This window comes from Scaptodrosophila lebanonensis, unplaced genomic scaffold, assembly GCF_003285725.1.
Source record: "Scaptodrosophila lebanonensis strain 11010-0011.00,11010-0021.00 unplaced genomic scaffold, SlebRS2 tig00000096-arrow-pilon, whole genome shotgun sequence".
Taxonomy (NCBI): domain Eukaryota; kingdom Metazoa; phylum Arthropoda; class Insecta; order Diptera; family Drosophilidae; genus Scaptodrosophila; species Scaptodrosophila lebanonensis.
In genome coordinates this window covers 128418-154568 of record NW_022060567.1, presented here as the reverse complement: position 1 = coordinate 154568, position 26151 = coordinate 128418, and the positions used below count along the sequence as shown (strand labels likewise).

Here is a 26151-nt window from a genome sequence, read left to right as displayed (position 1 = left end):
ATCCAAGGGTGCTTAACGGCTGTCCAGAATGCCAAGATTGGCACCCAGGACTGGGATTGCCTTTTGGTGTTTTTCTGCGCCACCAAGCTTCCTCCAGCTACCCTTTCCTTATGGGAGCAGTCGGTAAAGGACAAGTCCGAAATTCCGCCCTGGAGCGACATGAATCAGTTCCTCTCGGATCGCTATCGCACATTGGAAGCGATAAATGATGCGACCCTGGGCCTCCGCACCCGCGTTCCAAAGCCAGCTCAAAAGGAGCCGGCTGCGAGGAGAGTCAACTCTTTCGAGACGAAGGTCCGCAACAGTCCGCAGACCTGTAATCTTTGCTCGAAGGAGAACCACCCCGTGCGCCTGTGTCCGCGTTTTCTGCAGATGTCGGTCAAGGACCGATGCAAGGTGATCAAGAATCAGAAGCTTTGCATGAATTGTTTCGCCCGAGGGCACCAACTAAACGCTTGCACAAGCCAGTACAACTGCGCTACGTGCAAGGGGCGCCACCACACTCTCCTACACCGTGGCCCCTCCCTTCCATCGGCGCCCTCAGCATCAGTTCCCCCTCCACATTGCAATCCATTACAGTCCACTTCGTCGAATGTTCAGAGCTATTTCAGCAGCAGCGTTCAGGGCGTCCTCCTCGGCACGGCTATAGTGAACGTGCTCCATTTGGGTAGCGTCTACGCCGCGCGTGCGCTCATCGACTCTGGCTCCGAGGGAACTTTCGTTTCAGAACGCCTACGCAGATCTCTTCGGCTGCCGTTCCAGAAGGTGCAGGCCCAGGTATCGGGGCTGAACGCGACCACATCTGGGCTCGCGACCAAGGTGTGCAGTGTCAAGCTGGCATCTTCCTCACAACCGAGGCGCGAAGTCGAGACGGCGGCATACGTGCTGCCGCAACTGGCAGGCGCCCTGCCATCGTTTCCCATATCCAGCGAAACCTTGAGAGATCTTCCTGACCTGCCGTTGGCAGACCCGTGTTTTTTCCGAAGCGCCACCATCGATTTGCTCATCGGCGCTGACATACTACCTGCCGTGCTGCTTGGCGGCACCCGGCCAAACGTCTGCGGCTCGCTGCTGGCACAGGAGACCATTTTCGGATGGATTCTGACCGGACCAGTAGCGGCGGCAAGGAAGACGGCCATCCGTTCCTTCACCACGCGCATTTCAGCAAGCACACAGCCATCCTTGGATCAGCTGCTCACCAAGTTCTGGGAGGTGGAGGACATCCCGGTGAGTTGCGAGAAGGAAGCGGGCGCAGTGTGCGAACAGCTTTTCGTCCAGACCACCAGCCGGCGGCCGGATGGCAGATACACGGTCTCGCTGCCTTTCAAGGACCCCCAGGACATTCAACTGGGCCATTCTAGATCCATCGCGATGGCCCAGTTCCTCAAGAACGAGGCTCGGCTGCTTAGGAACGTTTCGTTGAAGGAGCAGTATGACGCAGTCATCAACGAGTATCTCGACTTAGGGCACATGCGCCCTGTCCCTCCTCCAACGGACAACGCCAATTTTTACCTGCCCCATCACGCGGTGCTGAAGCCGGACAGCACCACGACCAAGGTCCGCGTGGTCTTCAACGCATCCTGCCCGTCGTCCAACGGGAACAGCTTAAACGACGTACTTCACACGGGGCCCGTCCTACAGGCCGACCTGACTTTACAGGTGTTGAAGTGGCGTTTTTTCCAGCACGTTTTCAGTGCCGACATCACTAAGATGTATCGGCAGATTCTGGTCGACCCCGCACATACCCGGTTCCAGAGAATCCTGTTCCGCGATCCGGCAGGTGACTTGCGGGATTTCGAGCTCCAAACAGTCACTTTCGGGGTGAACTGTGCGCCTTTCCTGGCCATCCGCGTGCTCCTGCAGCTTGCCAAAGACTCCAAGGCGCAGTATCCGCTCGCCAGCCGGGTCCTCACGGACTTCATGTATGTGGATGACGTCCTGGCCGGAGCACATACGAAGCAGGAAGCACTCTCATCCATACGAGAGATACGAGCGGCTTTCAGCGCAGCAGGTTTCCCACTGCGCAAGTGGGTCGCCAACAACAAGGACATTCTTCGCGGCATCCCACCAGAGCATCTGCTGCGCGCCGACTTCTTAGACATTGAGGATGCCAGCATGACTAAGACGCTGGGCATCCGCTGGAAGGCCACCGACGATGAGTTCCTGTTCATCGCATCCGCTTTGGAGGAAGGGTCCTCATTCACCAAACGGGAGGTCCTGGCCCAGATTTCCAGGCTGTTCGATCCCGCCGGATGGCTGGCGCCAATTATTGTCCGTTCCAAGATTTTTATGCAAGAAATCTGGCTCAGCGGAATCGGATGGGATGATCCGCTCCCCTCCGAGCTGCAGCAGAGGTGGAACGAGTTCCTGCGGAGTTATCCCACGCTAGACCGGATCCGGATCCCACGGTGGATTCATTTTCGCCCACAAGGTACGTTTCAATACCACGGTTTTTGTGACGCATCGCAGCAGGCATACGGGGCGGCCATCTACTTGCGCGTCGAGACGCACAGGCAAGTGCAGGTCCATCTCCTGGTATCCAAGACCAGGGTGGCGCCAGTCAAGACGGTGTCACTGCCGCGCTTGGAACTGTGCGGTGCCGTCCTCCTAGCGGACATGTGTGCAGCTATCCTGCCCCACCTTCCACTCAGCAGCTATCCAACGGCGTGCTGGACCGACTCCACTATTGTGTTGGCCTGGCTTCGCAAGCCAGCGTGCAATTGGACGACCTTTGTGGCGAATCGCGTATCCAGGATCGCTCAAGCCACGGATGTAAAGGATTGGCTGCACGTGCGCTCCGAGCACAACCCGGCTGACCTTGCGAGCCGAGGCGTTGCGCCGCAGGATTTGGCGGATAGCAGCCTGTGGTGGCACGGACCGGCTTGGCTCCAGGCGCCTCGAGGAAGTTGGCCCGTGCCGGAGCCGGTGCCCCAGGAGGCCACCCTCGAGCAGCGTCCTATCCGGACCCATCTCGCGACATTGCCCAAAGCTCCCGATTTCCTCGAGCGTTTCTCCGACTTTGGGAGAGCGCTCAGGGTGATGGCGTATGTCCAACGTTTTGTGCTGCGCTGCCAGAAGCTTCCCGCTCCGCTGTCCAAGGAGGTCACCCATCCGGAGCTGATGGCGGCCCATCGTAGACTGGTGGTCTGCACCCAGCGGACCGAGTACTACCAAGAGTACCGTGCCCTGTCCGGCGGCCAGAAGGTGGCATCCGGCAGCACGATCATCAACCTAAACCCATTCATGGACCAGCAGGGAATCATCCGTTCCTGCGGTCGGCTTTCCGCCTCGGCCTCGTTAAAGTACGACGAGCGCCACCCCATCATCCTGCCGTACAGCTGCAAGTTCTCGCGGCTCCTCGTGAGTTTTACGCATCGAATATCGCTCCATAGCGGGAACCAGCTAACGGTAAGCCTCGTGCGGTCCAAGTACTGGATTCCCAAGCTCCGGAATCTAGTCAAGGCCACCGTAAACTCCTGCAGGGTCTGCGTCATCTTTAAAAAGCGGCTGCAGAACCAGCTGATGGGAAGCCTTCCTGCGCCACGAAGCACCTTTTCTCCGCCCTTCACCCACACCGGCATCGACTTTGCGGGGCCGTTCGAGGTGAAGAATTATACCGGACGGGCGTGCCTAATTACCAAGGGCTACGTGTGCGTATTCGTCTGCTTCTGCACGAAAGCAATCCATTTGGAGGCCACATCCGATCTCACTACGGAGAAGTTCCTGGCCGCTTTCGCGCGTTTCGTAGCGCGACGCCGATGCCCTAAACGGATCCACTCCGACAACGGCAAGACGTTCGTCGGGGCGTCTAGGGCACTTGAGCGCGACTTCCTAGAGGCTACCAGAGCCCAGGTCACTGCCTCCTATGGGACCCAGATCCTTTCCTGGTCTTTCATCCCGCCCGGCGCACCTCATATGGGTGGCCTTTGGGAGGCAGGTGTTAAGAGTTTTAAGGCGCTCTTTTACAAGGCGGCATCCACCTATAAGTACACCTTTGAGGAGCTGTCCACTCTTCTGTGTAGGATTGAGGCGGTCCTCAACTCGCGCCCGATCTCCCCTATGTCCGAGGACGCCACGGATTTGCTGGCGCTAACTCCAGGCCACTTCCTGACCGGTGGCCCCCTCCTCTCTTTGGCCGAACCGGAGATAGAGCAGGAGGCAGGTTCGATCATGAACCGGTGGCGGCGGCTCAAAGCGCTCAGCCAGCAGTTCTGCCTCCGATGGAAGGAGGAATATCTAAAGGAGCTGCACAAGCGCAATAAATGGCAGCAGCCACAGGAGGACCTGCAGCCAGGCGCCATGGTCATCATCATGGAGGAAAATGTTCCGGCCAACGAATGGCGCCTCGGAAGGGTCCAGACCGCTTATCCCGGCCACGACGCCAAGGTGCGAGTGGTTGACATCCGCACTGCTCGTGGCGTCGTCCGACGGCCAGTCGCTAAGCTGGTTCTCCTGCCCACTCTTTCCAATTAGCGCTACTAACCACGTGCCTCACCTCTCTCCAACTACCGCAACCGCTAACTCCCCCTACCATCTCTTTTCTAGGCCCGTCGCTATGCCGTCTCGCCGTCCAGTGAAGGCTCCCACCGCAACGACGCCACCAGGGTTGAGCTCCTACCGATGCCGGCTGTGCCGCGGTGTGCACCCACTCCGCCAGTGCCCGCGGTTCCTGGCGCTGCCCGCGATTAAGCGAGCACGGGCGGTGCTCATCAACCAGTACTGCTTGAACTGCCTGGCACATGAACATTCGGGCGGTACTTGCCGAAGTGGGGCCCGCTGCCAAGAGTGCGGGCAGCCGCATCACACAATGCTGCACTCTGCGGCGCATCACACGCGTTCAGGGCGGCGCTCCCGTCCGCACCGTCGGAACCGACCACGCCGGCGCGCCAACTCGCCACGCGCCAACTCGCCACGCGCCAACTCGCCACGCGCCAGCTCGCCACGCCCCATCCGTTCGCCTGGCCGCAGCCTCACGCTGAGCCGCTCCCGCTCACCTGGCCGCAGCCTCACGCCAAGCCGCTCCCGCTCACCGAGCCGCATCCGCTCGCCACGCCGCTTCCATTCCCTTAGCCACGGGCGCGCGCGGAGCCAATCCCGCACGCCACGCCGCTCCCGTACACCGAGCAACTCCCGCTCGCCCCTCTCCAATTCAGCAGGCCCCGAGTCACTGGCTCTCAACAGGGAGAGCATGTGGGGCACTGCGATCGCGCCCACAGCGTCCATATACCTGTCCGGCGGCAGCAAGCGTTGGACCGTGAAGGCCGTGCTCAACGTCTGCGCACCGACGAGCGCTATTGACAGGTCCTGGGCTAGGGCCCTGGGTATCCGCAGTCAGATCACCGAGGGAGGCGAGGTGTGCCTGGTGACCGTGGCATCCAGGACGACTAGCTGGCGCCGCGAGGTAACGCTCGAGGTGGCCCCGGAGCTTCGCTACAGGCTCCCCGTTCGGACCGTCGACAGACCGTCGCCTGAGCGCTACGGGAACGTGCGGCTGGCCGACGACGACTGGTGCACGCCAGCCTCCATTTTCATCGTACTGGGCGCTAGTTTGTATCAGGAGCTTCTCATGCCAGGGATAGTACCTGCCAGCGACGGCTTCCCGGCGGCTCAACAGACCCAGCTGGGCTGGGTCATTTCTGGCGCGTGCCACTGAAGTCTTCCCGCATCCTGCAGGGGGGGGAGAATGTTGATGTGGCAGCACTCTGCCAGTGTTGACATGGCAACGCTTGCCAGCAACATCTGCTGGCAGAGCGCTGCTAGCGTCGGCGGCCTCTCCCTCTTTCATATGGGCAGCTAAGCGCCACTGCAATTAGGTTAAGTTTAGTTTCAAATTGTCATACAAGTGAAGAATATATATATACGTGCGAGTCACGTCACAGTGAAAAGGAAAGCAGACGCCATTTTACTTCCCTTGCGGTTTTTGGACTTTCACCCCCAACGCCCCACGCCAACACTATTAATCAAAGGAAATAAATAAGTCAGGTGTTTCCTTGTTGTGGCATGTATGTAATTTATTTTACATTAAGTTTGGAAAAATTGTGCCCGAGGTGGCGGGCACACTTGGCTATAGACGACAACATACATAAGTAAAGAGTAAATCGAGCTAGAGCTATAGAACACTAAACGACCGCAGTAACTGGAAACGGTATGAAATTTAACCCTGCATTATGCAACTATATTATTTCAATATCTAAGTATATACGTGGGGGTGTGTCGAAGTATTTATTTATGTGGTGAGCGCTCATCTAATCCTTGGGATCCTGCTCTGCAACCTCCTGTCGCATGACACAATTCAAGAACTCCATTTGTATGTGCGTGATCTGGGTACGGGAGAAGCATTGCATCTTCTTCTTTAGAAAATCAAAGAACAAGTCCAGCTCATCCCGCTTAGCCAGCGCATTCGAGTGCTGCTGTTCCTCAGTAATGAATGTGCTGCTTGCTGCCGCGCTCACTGTATTTATGGGCGTACCGGCGCCACTCAGAGAGGCGGAGGTCAATGGCGGCAGCTGGAGTATGGCGGCCGTGGGGGTGGTAAACGATGTTGTATTGCAAAGAGCTGCTGCCGCTGTAGTTGTCACTGTGGCGGCTGTCAGAGCGACAGCTGGTGTGCTTGATATGGTCACGCTGGTGCTGGTGGCCTCTGTGACATCGACCAGCGCGATCTGCTGATGCGCGCCATCGTGGCGATGGGTGCTGGGGGCGGCAGCCGTTGTGGTAACCAGCGTGAGATTCTTTAGTTTGGCATCGGCCACAACTGCGCCACCGCTGAGTACGCTGTTGGACACGACACTGGAGCTGCTCGGAATAGTTGCGGAGTGGCTGCTGAAGTGATGCTGTCCACGTACTTGGGCTTCTGTTTGGGACTCAATGTCGGCTATGCAAAAATCATGAGCATCAATGTAGTGGAAACTCTTGCTGTCGGTGACATCGCTGCTCCCATCCACTCCATCACCTACACCCATTTCGCAATCAACGCTTGTATGGGCACCAGTGGCCTCCTCATAGAGACAGACCTCCTCATAGTCAACCTCAGCACCGGTGGCACCGTCTTCATCGAGCTCATGCTTAACAATATCCACCACCTGGCCATCCTGATCAACATCATCGTCGTCGTCCACATCGTCGACGACGTCATCCGTTGTAATGTGAGAAAGCTCGATGCTGGAGATGCTGCCATCGTGCTGCGACTGGTGGTGATGGTGGTGGTGATGATGCTGATGGTGATGTCCACTCGAGTGTGTGTGATGGTGGGTGACTACGTCATCGGCAACGCTCTCCTCGTACGCGGTTAGTATGAAGGTTTCAGTTTCGTCGTTGACCATGGTGATTTGTGTGGTTGCGTGATGCGAAAGTGCATGGTCCGATTGCCCATCATCGTCCACAACATCCTCGTCATCATCGTCTTGCGGCTTCAGCTGCAACATGGCGCCAATAGGTAATGTAGTCGTGGTACTGGCATCGTAGGACTGCTGGCGCTGCGATTTAAGCTTCGGCTGATACACTTTCGATAGAAATTCGAGCTCCTTAGCGTAGCGCCACTTGGATAGACGTCCCTCAATACATTTCGGGGTGCGCAGGCGATACTGATGGTATGTATCGCGTAGATTCTTCCACTTTCGCCGCACCTCCTGGACGGTGTATTTATCTGAAAATTTCAGTCATTCAATATAAATGAGCTGCTGGTGAGTCTTTCATTCTACTTACTGCCAATTTGCTGAGCCACCTCCTGCCAACCACTAAGAATGTCCGAGCGGCGTCGTTGATTCGGCTGCAGTTTATAATTATATAGTGCAGGATTCTGGCGTACTAGATTTATAAGTGTTAATATATCATCGGTGGGCGCGTTGTCCTTGTGGTAGCGTTTGCGCTCTGACGTAGACGACATTGCGCTGCTTTTATGGGTGGGCGGGAGTTGGTGAGGCGGTTTTGTTTTTGCTTATGTGTGTGGGCGTATGCGCCAGAAATTTCTCTATTGCCTTGCCTTACAACGTCGACTTCTCAGCCCGATTTTTCGATTGCACTTGTGTCGCGCTCTTACATTTATTTTTTCGTGTAATTTAATGCAACTTGTAAGCGCGCGGCCCGACGAGACGCCTGAAAAACAAACGGGCTGTTGTTATTGTTTACTCGTTTCGATGACAGGGCCAGCCTGTCTCGTCGTAATGGGCTGCTGTTGAATGCGGCGCAAACGAACGAGTCAGATTTTTTTCTTTCGTTGTTTGCTGCTTTGGCTGCCCTTGCAAATTCAAAAACAATGCGTTTTACTTAGCACACCTGTCTATAAATGCATTATTAATTGCCTATAATTGATTTAAAGCACACACTTTGCCTTAATAATATCTTTTTAGCAGCACGGACCCTGTTTTCCATGTGATCCGGGCCCGTATCTTTGCACTTTTGCCTGGTGCCACTGGCACTAGAGTTACAGGCTACTGTTGCTTCCACAATTTAATTATTTAACACTTTCATTGTTGCATTCAATGAGTTTATTATTATTTTAATGTTATTATATTATATTTTTTAATGTTGTGTAGCGCGAGGAAAACGAAGGACGCTCAATTAAAAATTATGTATATTTCAATTATATTTCCATATATTTTATAATGCAAGTGTGTCCAGCCATTTGAGTTTTAATATAATGGAAACCATTGCTGTTAATATGGTGACACTTATATTCGATGGTAGTTCACCGATTACAACACCGATAACGAAATGCGCGCAACACTGCGTCTGTAGTAGTGTTTTTTTCAACCGTGCATTGTTGGTGTGTATGTTTGAGCATATTGTTTTATTTTGTTAGCGGTGCTTGAATTTATAATTAAAACTTCCTTGCAAATGAGTGCGCCCGTCAAAAACAATGGCACTGGACTTGAGGAGGTGAACATACCGGGCCAGGCCTACCTACGTGAGGCTCTCACCTCATGTACGGACCCGCTAAAAGCCATTGAGAGTTTTCAGGTTTGTTTACGTTGCGAAAAGCGCGCGAAACCACCCGCTAAAACATTCCACCTTGCCCCTTTGCATATTGCAGCTGGAGAATGGAGTGCTTTTGCCCTCGTTGCGGCCGATGCTACCATTGCTGGATCTCCATGGAGTGCGCCGCCTGGACTTCCACACATCACTAATGGAGGAGCTGCGCGATAAGCTAATAGCGCACATCAATGAGTTGGGACAGAGAGAGGCGCGTGAGCGCGACAAAAAATTAAAGGAGCTGTTGATAAAGAGCTTTCCCGTAGTGCGGGTCAAGTCGCTGCGACCCGTCGTAATGGCTATTTTGCGAAACACGCAGCACATTGATGACAAATATCTGCGCATTTTGGTGCGCGATCGCGAACTGTACGCGGACACAGACACGGAGGTGAAGCGCCAGATTTGGCGCGACAATCAGTCGCTATTTGGTGATGAGGTGTCACCATTACTATCCCAATACATCCGCGAGAAGGAGCACACGCTGTTTGACCACACAAACCTCAACAATTTGTTTTTCCATCCGACTCCGAAAGTGCGGCGTCAAGGTGAGGTGGTGCAAAAGCTAGCCAACATGATTGGCACCAGCGTCAAACTGTACGACATGGTGCTGCAGTTCCTCCGCACGCTCTTCCTACGCACCCGTAATGTGCATTACTGCACCCTGCGGGCTGAACTTCTAATGGCGCTGCACGATCTCGAGGTGCAGGAGATTATTTCGATTGATCCATGCCACAAGTTCACTTGGTGTCTGGATGCATGCATACGTGAGAAGAATGTGGACATTAAGCGATCCCGTGAGTTGCAAGGATTCCTCGACAACATTAAGCGCGGTCAGGAGCAGGTGTTGGGTGATCTTTCCATGACCCTTTGCGATCCCTACGCAATAAATTTTTTGGCCACTTCGGCTATCAAGATATTGCAACATCTAATCAACAATGAGGGTCTGCCAAGGGACAATCAAATTTTGATCCTGCTTCTGCGAATGCTGGCTTTAGGCCTAAGTGCCTGGGTAATGATCGATTCGCAGGACTTCAAGGAACCGAAACTGGACTGCCAAGTAGTTACCAAATTTCTGCCCGCGCTCATGTCACTTATGGTTGATGATCAATGTCGCAGTCTGCATGCGAAACTGCCGCCAGATGAACGCGAATCTGCGCTGACGACCATCGAGCATTCGGGTCCGGCACCAGATGCCGTTGAGGCATACATCCAGGAGAGTTCGGTGGCCAGCATACTAGCCATGTACTATACCTTACACACGGCACGCACCAAGGACCGCGTTGGTGTGCTGCGTGTCCTCGCCATTCTGTCGGCCTGCAAAGACGATCGTGCTTACGAGGACCCCTTCTTGCACTCTCTGGTATGTGGCCTAAATAAATCAACTCAATGCATATTCTTTAATTAAATTATTTTTATTTGTATTTCTCGGAAAGATTGCCTTGCTCATACCCATGAGCGAGGAGTTCGCCACCGAAGACTTCTGCACAACACTCTTCGACGAGTTCATTTTCGCCGGTCTCACGCGTGAGAATGTCACCTCCCGGCACATGCTTAAATTGCTGTGGTATGTGCACAACAAACTGCCCGCCGGCCGTCTTGCCACACTCATGAAGGCGATGCAGCCGACGACGGCACACAACGAGCATATTCACAAGCTCTACGAGACGCTCCAGGAACGGATCGGCACAGTAGCGCCCGACACGCCCATACTAGAGCCGCCGCCAGTTGAGTTCGACTCCCCACTAAAGAGCGTGCCAACGCCAGGACCCCACTACACCATTCAATAGCCCGAGGCGGCCGCAGCTGCTGCGGCTGTGGGATAACTTCCGTCATTCGGTTCTGGGGCAATTCGATGTCAATCGCCCACCAGGTCAACATCCTTATTTAATAAAGCACATGTATCTCATGTACAGAGCCAGGCCAGATAAGGTGCACTTCTATAACGACAAGTCGTTGGAGCTAAACACTAGGTTTTTATTTTTATATTTTCTGTATTGAATGTTAGTTTCAAAAAGTTGCAAATGTCGACCATGGTGGAGAAGGGTTTTTGTTTAAGATTATAATGAACCTTTCATGGAGCTTACAACTGCTCAACCATGCAATGTTGCAATACAAGACACTTTTTATCGGATAAGTATTTCAAACGCCAAGTTATTGTGAGGCGGAACATGCTGGACGTACAAATAATCAACAATAATTAAGAGACGGCACATTAAAATACTGAACATTTAAGGCTTAAAATATATATATAGAATTATATCCACACATGTATGTAGACGTACGAAAAATAAAAAAACTAGCCTTATGATTATTTGAAGCAGTTTACAATTTCAAATACAAAGCTCCCAATTATCTAAGAGTTATTTCTACGAGGAAGGGCGGCGAATGTAGTTTTCTGACTCCGTTGGATTCTACAGGCAATGTTTTGGTAAAGACTTACCAAGTTGGGAGCTATAATTATCCCAATTTGAAATAACATATTGTTAAGTAGCTGGTAGTATGTACTTGTAGATATATAGGTTTGTTAATATACTACTATATCTATAGTTTCTTACAATGGCGTTGTGTAAAATAATAATCTAATTAAATTTATTAAGACATGTATGACTTGATATCTTTAAAGAACATATACGAGTATATATGTATGTAGATGAAGCAACCGACGATTGAATTGATTTTTCTATAGTAACTAACTAAAATCAAATACCATGTATATGAGGCAACAAAATATATCAACTAAATGCCAATCCTCATATGTATATACAAGTAATACTAAATAGTTTACCTAAATTTCAGTGGATTATTGACAAAATTCATGCCAAATTAGTGGAAAATATTTTTAAGGTTTCGGTTTGGCATTTTATTCGCATAAGATTTTGACTTCTCTATAGAACACCAAAAACAAAGTGTTGTCTTAGTTTGTGAGCCTAACCCTTATTTAGAAAATGGCCCGTTTTCTGTTGGCCATGATTCAAATACACTTCTTGCAGCTAATTCAAGGAAGCAGACTTTTCGAGTTTTACATTAATGAAATATTTCGTTAATGAAAAAAATTAAAAAACAATTGTATGATATGGTATAAAGAGTTTATTTCAAGGGGTTTACGTTTTTTTTTCATAGTAGAACGCCAAATATTGATAGTAATGAAGAAACTCTTTTCCAATTATAGACAGATGACAAGAAAAACCTCAGAGCTGTTGACATTTCAGCTGGGGTCACGTTTTAATTGAGATTGTGAAATTGTGACGTCAATTGAAAATAATTCAGTTTGAGCTTTTATTTCAGTATTTACTATTGAAATTGCCTTAAATTTACAAAAACAGAGAAGCAATAAATTGTATAGATTTAAACGATATCGATCTAGAGGACGAAAAAACACGATTTTGATGCAGAGGTATTGCGATGTGAACGCCCTAACCGCCAATTGTATAGCTTACAAATGAGAGTATATGCATAAATATCTAAATGAGACGCATAATAAAAATGGTGTATATTTGTATAAAAATGTGTACGCTTAAAGCTTAAGAGAAAACAAAAGGAACTGAGGGAAAAAGGTCCCCCGTTGAATGGGTAATAATGGGTAATGGATGTAGGTTTTTACGCCTCAGGTGGCGTCCACTTCAACGGCTGGTGTGGCTGCTGCTGCCGTAGTTGTTGTCGTTGTTGATGTAGTGGTTGCTGCTGCATCTGTTGTTGTTGTGGCTGACGGTGTGGGCGACGTGGTCGTTATTGCTGATGTTGTCGTTGTCGTCGTTAAAATCGGCACTGGGAAGATTGGAGGGCTAGGCGGCGATACGGGCCTGCTGGAAAGTAGTTCGTTCCGTTCGTTGCGGCAAAATTTAAAAAGGTCCACGTACTCAACGTAAAGACGCTGCCAGCGCAAATGTGGCTTTAGGGTGTCCAGGACACTCTGCATTAAGTCGTCCCTGGGTATGAGCTGTGGATGTGATGTGATGTGATGAGATGGTAGCTTTAGTGCGAGCTAGAGACCAACAATGAAAATATATCGTGATTACCTGCATCGATACAGTTTCCGGGCCATGGAGCAACTCATCCAGGAAGATGCGCAAACGTTTCTCTTGACCGTAGCTGGCCAGATGGAACACCATCATCATGTACCAATGTTTCAGTTCCTCCAACGATTCCAGAGCTTCGCACAGCTTGATTTGATTCTCAATGAAAATTATCTTCGCGCTTTGCTGCCAGTCCTCGGTGTTTCTGCAAATCGAGCGAAAGAGAGAGAGAGAGAGAGACAGATAGAGAGAATCAATACAAATTTCAGAAAACAAGAGTAGAAGACTTACATTTCAAGGGCATTACCCAGGCTGATAAAGTTCTGCGTATTGACCTGCATGCTGAGGAGCGGAAAGTCCCGCGTGACACGCTCCACATCACGAGGCAGTGTCGCTCGCACACCATTGAACATGATAGCATCCCTGTTGCTGAGTATTAACCAAGACTGCAAGTTCTGCGAATAGGAATACGAATTGCCATTGGGAAATCCAATAAGCGGTTTGCCCTTGTCCGTAATGGCGAACTGAACGGCTGTCCCATACTTGAGCAGCAGTTCGTTGCAGTTGGTGGCAAGGGTGACGCAACAGCGAGCAATGTTCCAGATGCGTAGCATGCCACATTCAGTGAGCACGCCCACCAAACTGTTATCGGGACTCTGTGCCATGGAGCGAAAGAGAGAGAGAGAGATAGAGAAAGAGTTTGTTACACCATGTCTCAATAGATAGACTCTCGCTTCACTTACAAAAGCACAATGCACGGCAGTGGTGGTAAGTGAAATGGCCGGAAATACGGCACATCCCGTCTCCATGGACACCAGGCGCATGCTGCCATCTAGGGAGCACAGCATTACATACTTGCTACACAAATTCACATTCACAACAGGCGAGCCAACGTAAGTCTCCCACAGCCGTTCCCGCAGCGTAAAAGCGCTCACTTTGGCGACCAGACCGTAGGTGGTCTTCAGATGCCCATTCTGCACGTGAATGCGATGGTCCAGAGCTGCCTTGACGAACTCACACTTGCTGCTGCTCGTGATGTTGAGCTTCGGACCGATGGTGGAGCCCTGATGATCGGTGGGTGTGCGTACAGGATTATTGTTCAGTTGGCGCGGGAAGTTCTCGAGGTTCGCAGGATCGAATGGAATGGGATGTCGGCGCTGAGAGGGCGGCAACATCTTTAAGCGCGAGTCCAGACGTCCCTCGTCCTGTTTACTAAGACGGGGTTCGGGCACCGTCGATGGCGTCGCCGCTGGCACCTCCACGCTAACCACTTGTTCGCTCTCTGTAGGTAGGGCTGTGGTCAACGTCGTTGCTGTCTGCTCATGCAATGGTATAAACATGGGCGTTATGCGACGTTTTCCATCCTTTGTCCGCGTCTCCGTTTGCTTACTAATGGCCTTTGCTGGTGAACCATGCGCGGGCGTCTGTATGACTCCCGTCCGTCGCTCCATTGAACCATTGGGTGCTGGAAAGCTAGACGCTGGAGGCAGACCGAGCGTGGGTGCACACACTCGATCCTGTTGGAAGCCTAACAGATCGGGATGCTCCACAATAGAATTCACACTAGCGCTGCTCAAGATGCCGTTGCCCAGCGCTTTGCCATACTCGCGCTGAAACATCGCATTCTTGTCGTCCTCGGACAACGGCGTGCCCAGCTCGTTGTCAGCAAACTGCAAGCAGGCGATACTGCCATCGCCACTGCATGCCATCAACAGGCACTCCCTGAGGCCCCAGGACAGATCTAGTACGCTGTCGTTAAACAGTTCGTGGATGACAATCAGAGGCCGTTTCAGCGCTGTCATCCATACAGACAGCGAGCGATCGCGTGAGCCCACGGCCAAACAGCAACATTGGACCATCTTGCTGGGACTACCGCCGCTACCCTCGGTAGATTGTCGCTTAAGAATCGAGTTGAGGAAACGAACACAAGTTACCGCCTTGCGATGGCCGACGAAATCATTGTCGCACTTCCAGCCCTCGCGCTCGATAATCTGAGCGGTAGGGCCACCGCCGTTCATTGCATGCGCCGACACCAGGTAGAGTCCATCCGGTGACCAAGACAGACGCAAGATATGAGTTGTGCCGCCGCACTCCTCAAAGGGTTCAGTAATTGTTGCACTACACGTCCATTCCGTAGTGTTCCATATCTTAATGCTACGATCGTCTGACTGTGAGGCGAGAAATTTGCCCACCGGATCCCAGGACACGCCTTTCACTAGACCGGTGTGGCCCTTAAGAACCGTCAAAATACGCGGAAATGCATGTGCTTCCCAAACTATGACAGTGTTGTCCACGCTGCAACTGGCCAGATAACGATCTCCCGGCGACCATGCTAAGTCGAGGACATCCCCCGCGTGGCCACGCAGTGTGTAGTAGCACTTCCAAGTTTCGGGATTCTTCTTCATGCCGCCGTTTCCAAACACCCCGCTGGGACCCTGTAAATTTTTCATTTGGGTTGAAGAAGATGCATCTTTGAAGTATCACTTGATTCCACATATACCTGCGATTTCCGCCATATCATAATGAGCTTGTCATCCGAGCCAGAGGCCAGAAGCTTTCCGTCCTGGGACCACCGCACACAATTAACACACCCTAAGTGCTGATCCATCTGACACAGCATCTTTGGCACATTTACATCGTTTTCTTCCTTCTCCGACAGCACTGGCAACAGGTTCCATATGACAACGCGACCAGTCCCCGAGTCATTACCCTGGCCGCCAGTGGCGAATTTAAGGCAATCCTGGTGCACATCGACTGAGAATATCTGTTTGTCTGCGACACAAGTAACACGAACAGAGATGAAGCAACAATGGACGTAACGTGCAGCTGCAGTCAACAAAACACATGGCGGGCGGCTTTTTTATCTACTTACCATCGTGGTGCACCCAAGCCGGTTTCAAGAGTCTCATTAATGTAACAGCGTGTTCCAATGGCGTGACCTTTATCTGTTGTGGTCCCTTATTTTCATTATTTTTCCCGGCGTTTTTAGTGTTTCTACTCTTCTTTAGCGGTGCTATCGAAAGACAACATTCGCACACTCACACAGACAGACACACACACGCACACAAGTGCACATATATGCAATTTTCGCATGCGCTCTTATAATGTACTCAATTATCATGTCTACTATCCTAAATGTACTCACTCATCGTAACATAATCTAATTTTCACAGAGCTGGCAACGCTGCGCTACGTCATAATTCCCGCCGATAGCATACATACAGATGTGCATAAAACGTATGATTATAAATAAATAATCGCAATTGGGGATTTACAATAACGCGTAGGATTAAATTATTTAGTAGAAATAAGTGTCATAACTACTAAATCAATGCGAAAATTTCAATTTTTCACGAAGTAAATACGGTTAAGAACGCTATGAATCTCAATTGATTGATTTAAAATTTAACCAGCAAAACTAAATTATAAAATGCATTATCTGACGAGCTTTTGGGAATAAACTGAATAGTTATGGGTTCATATAACATACAAAGTTTATAGTGCTTATAAGTATAGTAGCGGTAGACAGCTTAGAGCTGAGCGATACCGTATTATTTGTGCATGTGGTAGCACTGCCACTTAAGTATTGCTCATCTTTAGTAGCGTCGTGCCAAAAACATCTATTGTGTACTTCACTAAGTGAAATTTTGTGTAGTTCGAATCACACTTAAACGCGCTCAAACGTCTCTCTTCAAAACATTAATAACAAGTGCAAATATATGTGCAATTAAAACTCTAAAGTGTTTTATACTGTTTATAAAAGCATTCTACACTATTAACAAAAACTGTAAAAGTGTATATGTGGCAAAAAGCCGCCTCAATCACATTCAAATACAAGGGGTAAGAAAACCGCATATGTACATATAATTATGTATATATATCCATATGTAGTTGTGAGTGCGTTTGCAGATTTAACCGTGGGTTGAAATTTGAAGTAAATATGTGGATATAGGGAATATCTCACCAAATTACATTTTTGCAAATGAAGGCTATATCGCATAGTAGTGCATTCTCACCAGCCATTGTCGTGCTGAGTTCACCGTGCGTGTGCGTCCGTTTGTACATATCGTACACACATATTTGTGCATGTACATACATACATATGTTTTAAATAACTTGTTTCGGTGTCAGTAGATAAAGCTGTTACCGTTTTGCCGAATTGTTGTTGACCTTCGCCGCGCAAATCAAACGTATGAAAAACCTATTTCCAATACTCGCCTGCCTTTGAACTCTTTCAATGTTATTTGTTACTTTGCTCGCGCATCATTGCCGTCGTAGTCGGCGGTAGCGTTTTAACCTCGTTCAGATGAGTCCAATAGCAAACAATCAGTTAAACAATTTTACGGAAGTACAGCGAAAGGGCCTCAAAATGGTGCGAGCGTAGCTGTGCAACAATGGCCTTTCGTATTTCATTTTTAATTAGTTATCTGTTTGCGCGCGCTTTCTCTTCAATCCCTATACACATATGTATGTATGTATGAATACATATGTGCGTATGTATGCACCCTGTAGAACCAGGGACTGAAAACTGACGACCGTAAAGTGTTGTTTTTAGCGACCCCACAAAATTATTTGCAATGCTCCCCCTGACACAAACGTTCATTCATACATACATACATACATATCTTATTCTTACTTCTCGGCTTCCATGTTCTCATGTCCCATAAATACATATGGGTTTTATAAATCAAATGGTTTCTTTCGTTGCCTAAAACAGATTTGCAACTGAATGCTATTGACCAAACAAGAGTATATCTCCTCCATCAATTCAAGAGGGTACAACATTCGTTGACTATGTCCCACATACAAACACAACATGTAATCTATTACTTAACAGGCAATGCGATCAAACGAGTAAGTTGATCTTTCCCTCTCGCTCATACACCGCCGTGTGCTGCTTGATAGCAGAAAAGTAAGAGAAAAACTGCCATCAAAAAGCAGCGCACAGGTGAGCGCGAAACCTACTTCCAATTCCATTTTTGGTGCGCTCAGTTAATAGACCGAGCTGGTGCTTATATGAACAGGCTAAAATGGCTGCAGCACACGTGTATGTACATACATACATATTCATGTTGTGTATGTAAATAAGTGTGTGTGTGTGTAAAACAGTTAAGTTAAATGTCCAAAAATTAAGTTGGAGTAAATTTCTCAGAGATTTTTACTTTCTTTTTTTTGAAGCGGCTTCGTTTTCTACCCCTTTATCGTGTTATTGTGTCGTATTACGCTGCCACTTTATTTACCATGACAGACTGAATGAGTGTGTGTGTGCGAGCTTACAACCGTTATTTTTGGATACACATAGCTACATATTAACAACAACAACCTGTTTCAAGAATAGTTTTTGTTGCTTTTGTTCCACATTCTTATGAGAATTTCAATAAGACGAAGGCAACGACATAAATATTTATATTTGTCTGTATGCGTGAGTGTACTCATGCATACGTGTATGTGTGAACTTCACATTGCGTTGTCTTTCACTTTCCGTCGACATATGTATGTATATATATACATACATATATATGTACATATAGACACATATACGTATGAATGTACGCACATCCAACGTGTAGGAAAGTTGAATTTTGTGCGTGCCGCAGAGGACCGGACCAAACAAAACAAAAACAAGGTCAACTCTGTCCAGTTGTATTTAGATGCGTATGTGTGTATGTATGTAGGTGGATTTTTATGACAATAAACTGAGTTTAATGCATTAATTTATATTTAAAGTGCTACGTCTATCTACATACATATGTACATATGTGTGTAAATAAATAAATACGTGTTTTTGCAAATATGTATGTGTATGTGCTTACATACATACATGCCACCTCCCACTCGCGAAATTGTTCACAGAAAAACGGAAACATCGCCACAGCAACAGTTGCCGTTTGATTGTTGGGCCTTGTTCCTCATTCTGATTTCGCACAAGTACAGTTTTTGCAGTGGCGCGCATGAAATTTTGTTGGTGTAAAAGAAGCCAAAAAGCCGCACATACACACACTATGAACAGAAGCACAGGCGCAAAACGGGTTGCATCTATAGACCGGCGGTAGCGGTCAACGTTGGTATTCTGTTAACTATTTACATTTGTACATGCATATGTATGTATGCATACATGTATGTATGTATATGTATGTACAAACATACATACATAGGTAGTACAGATAGTATGTTTGTATGTCATACATTTGCAATAGCAATAAAAACCTGACATTTTTTATCGGATTAAACCATTTCCAGGGTAAACTTTATTTTATGGAAAATGAAATTTGTATGCTTAAAGGTTATAGAAGCTCCCATTTAAATAAGTCATCCATTAACAAGAGGCAGGTGCTTGTACCCTATTTTTATTGGTGCCGACTGCGTCACAACTCGCACGTAGCACACCCGACCAAATTGTTTGTTGCTTTTGCGCTTTCGTCTGATGTATTCCACAATTTGTTGATATCGGTTGGCCTTCGGATGCAGTGTTGTAAGATTTTTTTTAGATCATCTGTTGTATTATAAGAGTTGCCACACTTGCATAACAATTTGTACCCTCTTTGAAACTTCTCTCATGCTTCTGCGTGTGTTTTGGCCCTATGCATGAACGACTTGTATACATACATGTATGTATGTATGTTTTGTCAGTGGTGGGGTCGTTTCTATGTTGCTTTTGTTGTAAGTTTCTATGTTATACGTCTCCGTTGTCACGTATTACATTTTTCTTAAATGACGCTGCGGAATTACGCGCCAATGCTGTATTTTCAATATTGTTTTGTTGTTGGGTGTACACATGTAGGCATTACACAAATAGAGCACATTGTATGTACATCTGTATATGAATGTGTATGAATTGCAAACAAAAAATTGAGCAATGCTTCTTGATAACGTAATCGAATAACAGCTGCTTATCAGGGCATCTCGTCGCACGCGTTTTCTTTTCTCTTCGCAAATGTATAAATTTGCATACATACATACTTACAATACATATGTGTGTGCATCTGTATGTATGTAATATAAATTTTAATTTCTTGGTATATTTTATTTTCAGTGTATCATTATGTATGTATGTATGTATGAAACATTATCAATTCCTATATGACAAGTTCAACCAACGTGCTATCTAAGCCGCAATGTACGCATATAAAGAGTACATTCATATGTATTTACATACGTTCAAATATTGTTCTTGGCGCGTTTAAGCAGGTGGCAACGCTGTACATGTTATGCAAATGTTTTGTGCTCTCGCTCTCGCCTGTTTTTCCCTGTATCTGCGCTACGTACGTCTGTATGTGTGTAAATGTGTTTTTTTTACAACCGGAATTTTTTGCTGTTGCTTTTGCTACGCACATTCTCACGTACATACACCAACAAATAGAGACGACTGACAACAGTGAACACTCAGCTGCTGTTGCTGTGTTATCACTGCATTTGCTTTGTGCTACATATTCGCTTCGTACGTTTTGCGCTGCATTTGGAATCAACATATTACGCACACACACAAAGACACTAGGGACGTATCGTATGTATACATTCACACAGCCGCAGTTGCGGCTTCGCTTAAATTTTTTGTCAGTTTTTCTTTGTGTTTCTTGCGTGCAGACGCGTTTCGGCAGCGAAGCCTGTATAGATTTCGCGTTGTGCATGAAATTCAGCTATATAAATAATTTAAACTTGAATGTTAATTGTGTCTTACACAATTTCACTTCACTATAAAAGTATTGCAAAAAATAGGACAAGTAACTGTTAAAACTATATGAAAATGAATAATTTATGCTGCTAATCTAAGAAGTTGCCAAATATTGCGATAGTATGTGAGTTGAAAGAGTGATATTTTAATAACAGATTCTAATAAACAAATCAGCATTATATTTATGTACATACATACATATGTAGCTAAAATTGATGCAAATTTAAAGTGCTTTTAATTTTGATACATTCATATGTAAGTTAGTTTGTGTATGTTGGCGTGGGCAGCTGCAGCAATGACAACGGGGGTAAATGAAAAATATCTAAAAAATTTTAAACCTGTTATTTGCTGGGCACATTTTCTCTAAATCGCCGCATACACAATTACTTGCATACATATGCATATTATACATTCAAGTATGAAGTAAGGTGGTCAGTAGGCAGCAAGTCTAACTTAACCACTTAGCTCTTAATGACAATTGAACTAAATTTTTTAACGTTTATAACAAATAACGAGACGCTACAACAATCGCACACGGAAACTCATACATAAATATGTACATATATACTTATGTACATATGCAAGCTGCCGGCGTATACACACGCAGTTTACTTGAACGCCAACGTTCGAAAATCTGTGTCCGTGTCCCCAAAAACAACAACTGAGAGAGCGAACGAACGAAAAAGTGGCTGGCTTTACCGTAGTACATGCACAATAATACCAACAACAAGCGTAGCGATGGCAACGTCGACGACGCACCTGGGAGCTTCTCTTGAAAGTCACGTCTCTCGTTGCTGTTGGAACTACTGTTGTTGTTATTGCTGCCTTTCAATGTGGCTGTGTCCCTTTTTCTGAGCTGCGTTTTGTTATTGCAGCAGCAGCTCCCCCACAAAACCAACACTAAACAACAGCATGATACGCGTTAAAACTTTTGCAGCAACAACACTGCGATTGGCGTATGTGTGACTGCACGCGGTACTGCTTTTATTTGATTTTTTGAGTGCTGTTGCTTGTCAGCTGCTCTCTCACTCTTGTTCGTTTTTTATTTTGTTGTTTGAAAATATAAAAATTAAAAAATACTTGTTCGCTAAATTTAATTAGCATTACTATGTATATATGTATGTATATGTAAACTGTGCAAGAATTTAGCAAGGTGATAATACGAATATAAATGAAATATTTCTTGCTGTTCCGTGTGTAAAGCATCACAAAAGGGGGGGAGAAAAAAAAATGAAAACAAGTATGGCATCACGACAGTAAGCAGATCAAGCCAGTTTAAATGCATTTTAATGCCAGCTGACATTAATTTATTATTTATTTGTTTCTGTTAAACAAAAGGGAAGTAAATTTTAAAACAACAACATCTGATTTTATTCAAGTGCTATAAGCAAGTCAATTTGATATATTTAAATGTATACATAGATAGACCCAGGGTTGCCAGCTGTATCAATGTATTTATACGCAATAATTGCATAAAAATATATATACATATATAAGTTTTATAAATAAGAACACACAATGAAAATGTTTAAAAAGTTGTGTATGAGTGAATGCACTTACCCATATTTATATCATCATACATTGTATACTTTGTACAGCGCGGTTGCTAGATGTTAACAGCACTGTAGCTGTATGTATGTAGCTGTTTATCAACACTGTCTTAAGGCAAACGTTCTAAATTTGAATTTCTGTTTGTTTTTCAATTGCAGTGCCTCACGCTACCCCTACTTTACAAATGCAGCACATAATGTTAGACTCCAGACGATGGATGCGTATGCCAGACCGCAGTACAAGAAAAATACATGTGCACAAATAGCGAATAGACCAAATAACCACTCATAGTGTAATTTTATATAAAGTGTAATAATAATATGTAAAAAGAAAGCAAAAAAAAAAGCACACTCAAAACTCAATGCACAATCAACAGCTAAATAATAATTGTTAAAGACCGGGCATAAACTTTTAAAAGAATAAACACCAACAATAACAATTTTTAGTCTAACGCGTTACTAAAACAATCACAACCACAAGCACGAAACAATTGTGACTCCGAAAATCCTAACAACCCACCAAGGCCATGTTTAATTTTCATAAACCACGCGTCTATCGGTCTGCCGATGGCTGCTGCATTTGTCGCGCCAAATCGAGCAGTTCGCGTTTTACCGCCTCGCGCAAATATGAGAAGGAATCGATGCAATGCTTCAATTTGGAGGAGCCACGCAATGGTGAAATATGCAATGCCTGTGTGTTGCTTGTGAAGCGTTACAAGCGCCTTCCAGTGGGCAGCAAACGCCATTGGGGGCATGTAAGTATAAAATAACCATTAACTTTTTTTCTATATAATTTAATCGTCTCTATCCCATCTCTTTTAATTGGGCTAAATAGGTGGTGGATGCACGAGCCGGACCAGGCACAAAATCATTGGCAAAGCAAAAGAAACGTGACAATGATAGCGAAGGCAAGGCAAGCGCCACCAATTCTAGCAGCAATTCGTTTATACCAGAGAAATTTGCCAAAATCTTTAAGAAGAACCGCAAGGGCAAGATAACAGCAACAACTTCGGAGAATTCTGTAACAGCGGCAGAAGCAACCGCAACATCGAAGCTATCGGCACCAGCAGCATCCAATCGTTCCAAGAGTCATTCACCCACCTCGGAGCATCCGAGCGACTCGAATGAAAGCTACGATGAGGATCAGAGGGCCCAAACCCCACCCACATGCGAATCAACAGCAGCGCCTTATCAGACACGCAAACGCACTGCAGCAGCAGCCTTGGCGGCCAACAATAACAACAGTCTCAGTGGAGCCCCAAGAGGAAATCGCCCACAACGCGTTATGGTGACAGGCAGTAAGCGACGTCGCATGCTGCCACCAATGAAGCATCGACGAGCTGTCGACAATGTGCCCTTCTTTGAGGAACACGATCTGGTGCGACTGGAAGTCTGCTGTGGTATTGTTTTTCAGAGTCTGGCTCTTGGCAGCTACTGCTACATAATTGATCCGGAGCTATACAGGCCGTGTGAAAAGCATCGACGTTTGCGTCGTCATAGTCAAGATCAGCCTCAGACGGTGGCTGCAAATCCCATAACAAATCAAACTGCAGTGCTGCCAAAGCCACCCGTGGTGTCCAGCGTGAAGCAGGCGATGACGACGACGCCCGCTCTGAAGAAACATCATTTGTATTTCAAACGACAATCGGAGTCATTTCCACAGGGTGATATTAATAGAATAAGTCCAATTCCATTGAATAAGACTGAGGCCTTGTCGTCACCACTATCGCCGACTACACCGAGCACACATATGCCACCACATTCCACCAAATTGCTAGCAACGACAGCACAGGCTGGTCTATCACTCATACTAAAGCCCACGGGGGGTAGCAACAGCAGCAGCAACAATAACATAACAACCACCGCTATTGGGGCTGCTTCACCCTCCTCGCTGTCCAGTTCATCCAACTGCTCTACTTCGTCGTCCGTGGCCACCAAATTCAATGACAACTCTTCAGACTCGGGCTTTGATGAGCATGTTCTAGAGCGCAAATCCGTCAGTCCGCCCACGGTATGTCGTTTATATGCAAATTAACTTTAATTGGGGACTAATGTCGTTTCGTTTCTCAAACAGCAAGATGATCTGCAGCTGGAAAGAAAGACGCGCAGTGTGGCGGGCATGCAACGTCTCATACTTGCCAGTGGATTGCCCATAACAGGTCAGGCCCAAAATCTCGTTTTGGCTGGCAATGAGTTCGGTGCACGTTTCGTGCAACAGCGCCAACAGGTGCCCCCCACATCACCAGGAGGAGCAGCAACTGGAAACCAAATTAATGGCAGCATTGTACTGCAAAAGACCATAGCCAGCACCAATAGCAACAGCAGCTTATCCTCTACCCAGAACACGCTAAAAATAAATGTACTCGGATCTCAAGGAAGTATCAGCAGCAGCGCGGGCGCGACTGTGACAAACGCCACCACCGCAGCTTTTCCAGCAATCACGACCAACAACTGTAATAAAATGCGTGCAATATTCAATGCGGCCAATGCCATTCAGCATGAGAATGGGGTGACTACCATATTGCCCGCCTGTTCGTTGGCAGCCACCAACCAGGCGGCGGCCATGAATGCCATAGCGCCTAGTACGGTTACCATTACGCCCGCCCCAGGTGGCGGTGTGGCCAAAAAGATTGCCTTGAGTGCGGCCGCAGTGCAGCAGGGACAGGCACTCCCGCTGCCCCTCACCATCAGCAATGCGGCCAATACCACCACAGTGGTAGCTAACCCTAAGTTTATTTTGCTCAAGCCGGCAGCAGCCAAGTTCAATACCAACAATAACAACAACAACCTTACTAATACCGTAGACGCCAAAATTGCTTAAGCAAGTCCGAGAAAAGTTATAAATGCATATAAGTACATAAGCTAATTACATAAATATGTAGCTATTAGTTGGTATTTAAGTGTGAGAGTAAAATTGTTGATTTTTTATTTAGTCTAAGATATCTCTTACGCAAGCTTTTTTAAGCAGCGAAACTTTTAAATTTCCATAGGAGTGTTTACATACCCATAATATACAATGTATTTTAACTTTAAACACACATACATTTTTTGCAATTTCCTATGAAAAACTGCATTCTTTTTAGATACATTTTACTTATTTTGTGCATTTTTTTTTTTACTTGCTCACGAATACTCAGTTAAACATGCAATCCAACCCCTTAACTTTAACATTAAGTTAATGCGCAAAATTGTATGTACATACTTAAATTTTTTACATAAACGTATAGCAGTAGATATTGTTTTTGTTTAATTTCAATTTGCATTTTTCATTCTTTCTGTTATTTTCGCATTATTAGTTCTTAGCGACGGCAAATGTATGCGCGCATCTAGCCAAAAAGTTCAAGTTACAGTGCGCTGTAATGTAACAGACTTGAAAACCGACGTCTATATTATGACTTTTTACTTTAATCTGACGGTTATATTATCATATACCTGAATACCCATGATTGTAGAAGATATTCCTTGTCGTCGCTGGCTCGCGCTTCCATTAGGACTCCTACCTACCTGATGATTACATGGCCATATTTGTGTAGCTTCGATATATTTAATATACATGTAGTCGGCCGATTTGTTCCAAAGAGAAGATATTGACAGATTTAATAACTAAAGTTCGGTTATATCCGAGCTTAATTAGATTGGACCCTTTTTGTCGCATAGAAACAACTCTATTTATTCCTATTTTATTTGGATATTTATACATAAACGAATGCACAAATTGCTTCATAAGACCAACCTATTTATATGAATGCCAAAACAATTTGCAGAATAGTCTGGTCTGCATGAACAATTTTTTTACAATGTTACAATATTTTGTTCTAAAAATTTTTTCGTTTATTAAATCCCAAAATTTTTCAAAATTACGCAACAATTTTTAAGTGTAAGAAAATGAAAATGTTTAGAGTTTTGATATGTGTCCAGTAGATGTTGAAGCTGTCTTAAACAGCCG

The 26151-nt window shown here is 46.6% G+C and overlaps 4 protein-coding genes across 8 annotated transcripts; 2 read left to right on the top strand and 2 right to left on the bottom strand.

Moving 5' to 3' along the window:
• Positions 1 to 5985: 5985 nt before the first annotated feature.
• LOC115627486 lies at positions 5986 to 8476 on the bottom strand. Of its 3 annotated transcripts, none has more exons than XM_030523166.1 (3): positions 8275 to 8476; positions 7705 to 8094; positions 5986 to 7645 (listed from the first exon to the last, which is right to left on the bottom strand). In XM_030523166.1, the coding sequence occupies exons 2-3, from the start codon at positions 7883 to 7885 to the stop codon at positions 6246 to 6248; spliced, it is 1581 nt and encodes a 526-aa protein (XP_030379026.1). In that variant the 5' UTR covers positions 7886 to 8094; positions 8275 to 8476; the 3' UTR covers positions 5986 to 6245. The 3 variants fall into 3 exon arrangements, with proteins under 3 accessions (XP_030379026.1, XP_030379028.1, XP_030379029.1); XM_030523168.1 differs by having other exon boundaries at positions 8325 to 8476; XM_030523169.1 differs by having other exon boundaries at positions 8359 to 8472.
• A 308-nt stretch (positions 8477 to 8784) lies between these two features.
• LOC115627556 (negative elongation factor B) lies at positions 8785 to 11281 on the top strand. Its single transcript, XM_030523274.1, has 3 exons — positions 8785 to 8958; positions 9032 to 10330; positions 10404 to 11281. Exons 1-3 carry the CDS (start codon positions 8836 to 8838, stop codon positions 10755 to 10757), a joined length of 1776 nt encoding a protein of 591 aa, XP_030379134.1. The 5' UTR covers positions 8785 to 8835; the 3' UTR covers positions 10758 to 11281.
• Positions 11282 to 12218: 937 nt separating this feature from the next.
• LOC115627472 (protein HIRA homolog) lies at positions 12219 to 16001 on the bottom strand. Its single transcript, XM_030523148.1, has 6 exons — positions 15856 to 16001; positions 15484 to 15755; positions 13727 to 15418; positions 13275 to 13639; positions 12987 to 13188; positions 12219 to 12907 (listed from the first exon to the last, which is right to left on the bottom strand). The coding sequence occupies exons 1-6, from the start codon at positions 15890 to 15892 to the stop codon at positions 12575 to 12577; spliced, it is 2901 nt and encodes a 966-aa protein (XP_030379008.1). The 5' UTR covers positions 15893 to 16001; the 3' UTR covers positions 12219 to 12574.
• A 682-nt stretch (positions 16002 to 16683) lies between these two features.
• LOC115627456 lies at positions 16684 to 25455 on the top strand. 3 transcript variants are annotated; one of them, XM_030523125.1, is made up of 4 exons: positions 16684 to 16823; positions 22365 to 22960; positions 23041 to 24216; positions 24280 to 25455. In XM_030523125.1, the coding sequence occupies exons 2-4, from the start codon at positions 22733 to 22735 to the stop codon at positions 25024 to 25026; spliced, it is 2151 nt and encodes a 716-aa protein (XP_030378985.1). In that variant the 5' UTR covers positions 16684 to 16823; positions 22365 to 22732; the 3' UTR covers positions 25027 to 25455. The 3 variants fall into 3 exon arrangements, with proteins under 3 accessions (XP_030378985.1, XP_030378986.1, XP_030378984.1); XM_030523126.1 differs by lacking the exon at positions 16684 to 16823 and adding an exon at positions 20624 to 20775; XM_030523124.1 differs by lacking the exon at positions 16684 to 16823 and adding an exon at positions 20650 to 20779.
• The last annotated feature ends 696 nt before the right edge of the window (positions 25456 to 26151 follow it).

Bases quoted from the DNA above. Each gene is read 5' to 3' on its own strand.
- LOC115627472 (XM_030523148.1), bottom strand. From the start codon at position 15,892: ATGAGACTCTTGAAACCGGCTTGGGTGCACCACGATG. The intron at 15,419-15,483 runs GTATATGTGGAA...AAAAATTTACAG, and splicing joins TGATATGGCGGAAATCGCAG to GGTCCCAGCGGGGTGTTTGG. The intron at 12,908-12,986 runs GTAATCACGATA...TCACATCCACAG, and splicing joins CGGAAACTGTATCGATGCAG to CTCATACCCAGGGACGACTT.
- LOC115627556 (XM_030523274.1), top strand. From the start codon at position 8,836: ATGAGTGCGCCCGTCAAAAACAATGGCACTGGACTTGAGGAGGTGAAC. The intron at 8,959-9,031 runs GTTTGTTTACGT...TGCATATTGCAG, and splicing joins AAGCCATTGAGAGTTTTCAG to CTGGAGAATGGAGTGCTTTT. The intron at 10,331-10,403 runs GTATGTGGCCTA...TTTCTCGGAAAG, and splicing joins ACCCCTTCTTGCACTCTCTG to ATTGCCTTGCTCATACCCAT.
- LOC115627486 (XM_030523166.1), bottom strand. From the start codon at position 7,885: ATGTCGTCTACGTCAGAGCGCAAACGCTACCACAAGGACAACGCGCCC. The intron at 7,646-7,704 runs GTAAGTAGAATG...TGAAATTTTCAG, and splicing joins GGTGGCTCAGCAAATTGGCA to ATAAATACACCGTCCAGGAG.
- LOC115627456 (XM_030523125.1), top strand. From the start codon at position 22,733: ATGTTTAATTTTCATAAACCACGCGTCTATCGGTCTGCCGATGGCTGC. The intron at 22,961-23,040 runs GTAAGTATAAAA...TGGGCTAAATAG, and splicing joins GCAAACGCCATTGGGGGCAT to GTGGTGGATGCACGAGCCGG. The intron at 24,217-24,279 runs GTATGTCGTTTA...TTTCTCAAACAG, and splicing joins AATCCGTCAGTCCGCCCACG to CAAGATGATCTGCAGCTGGA.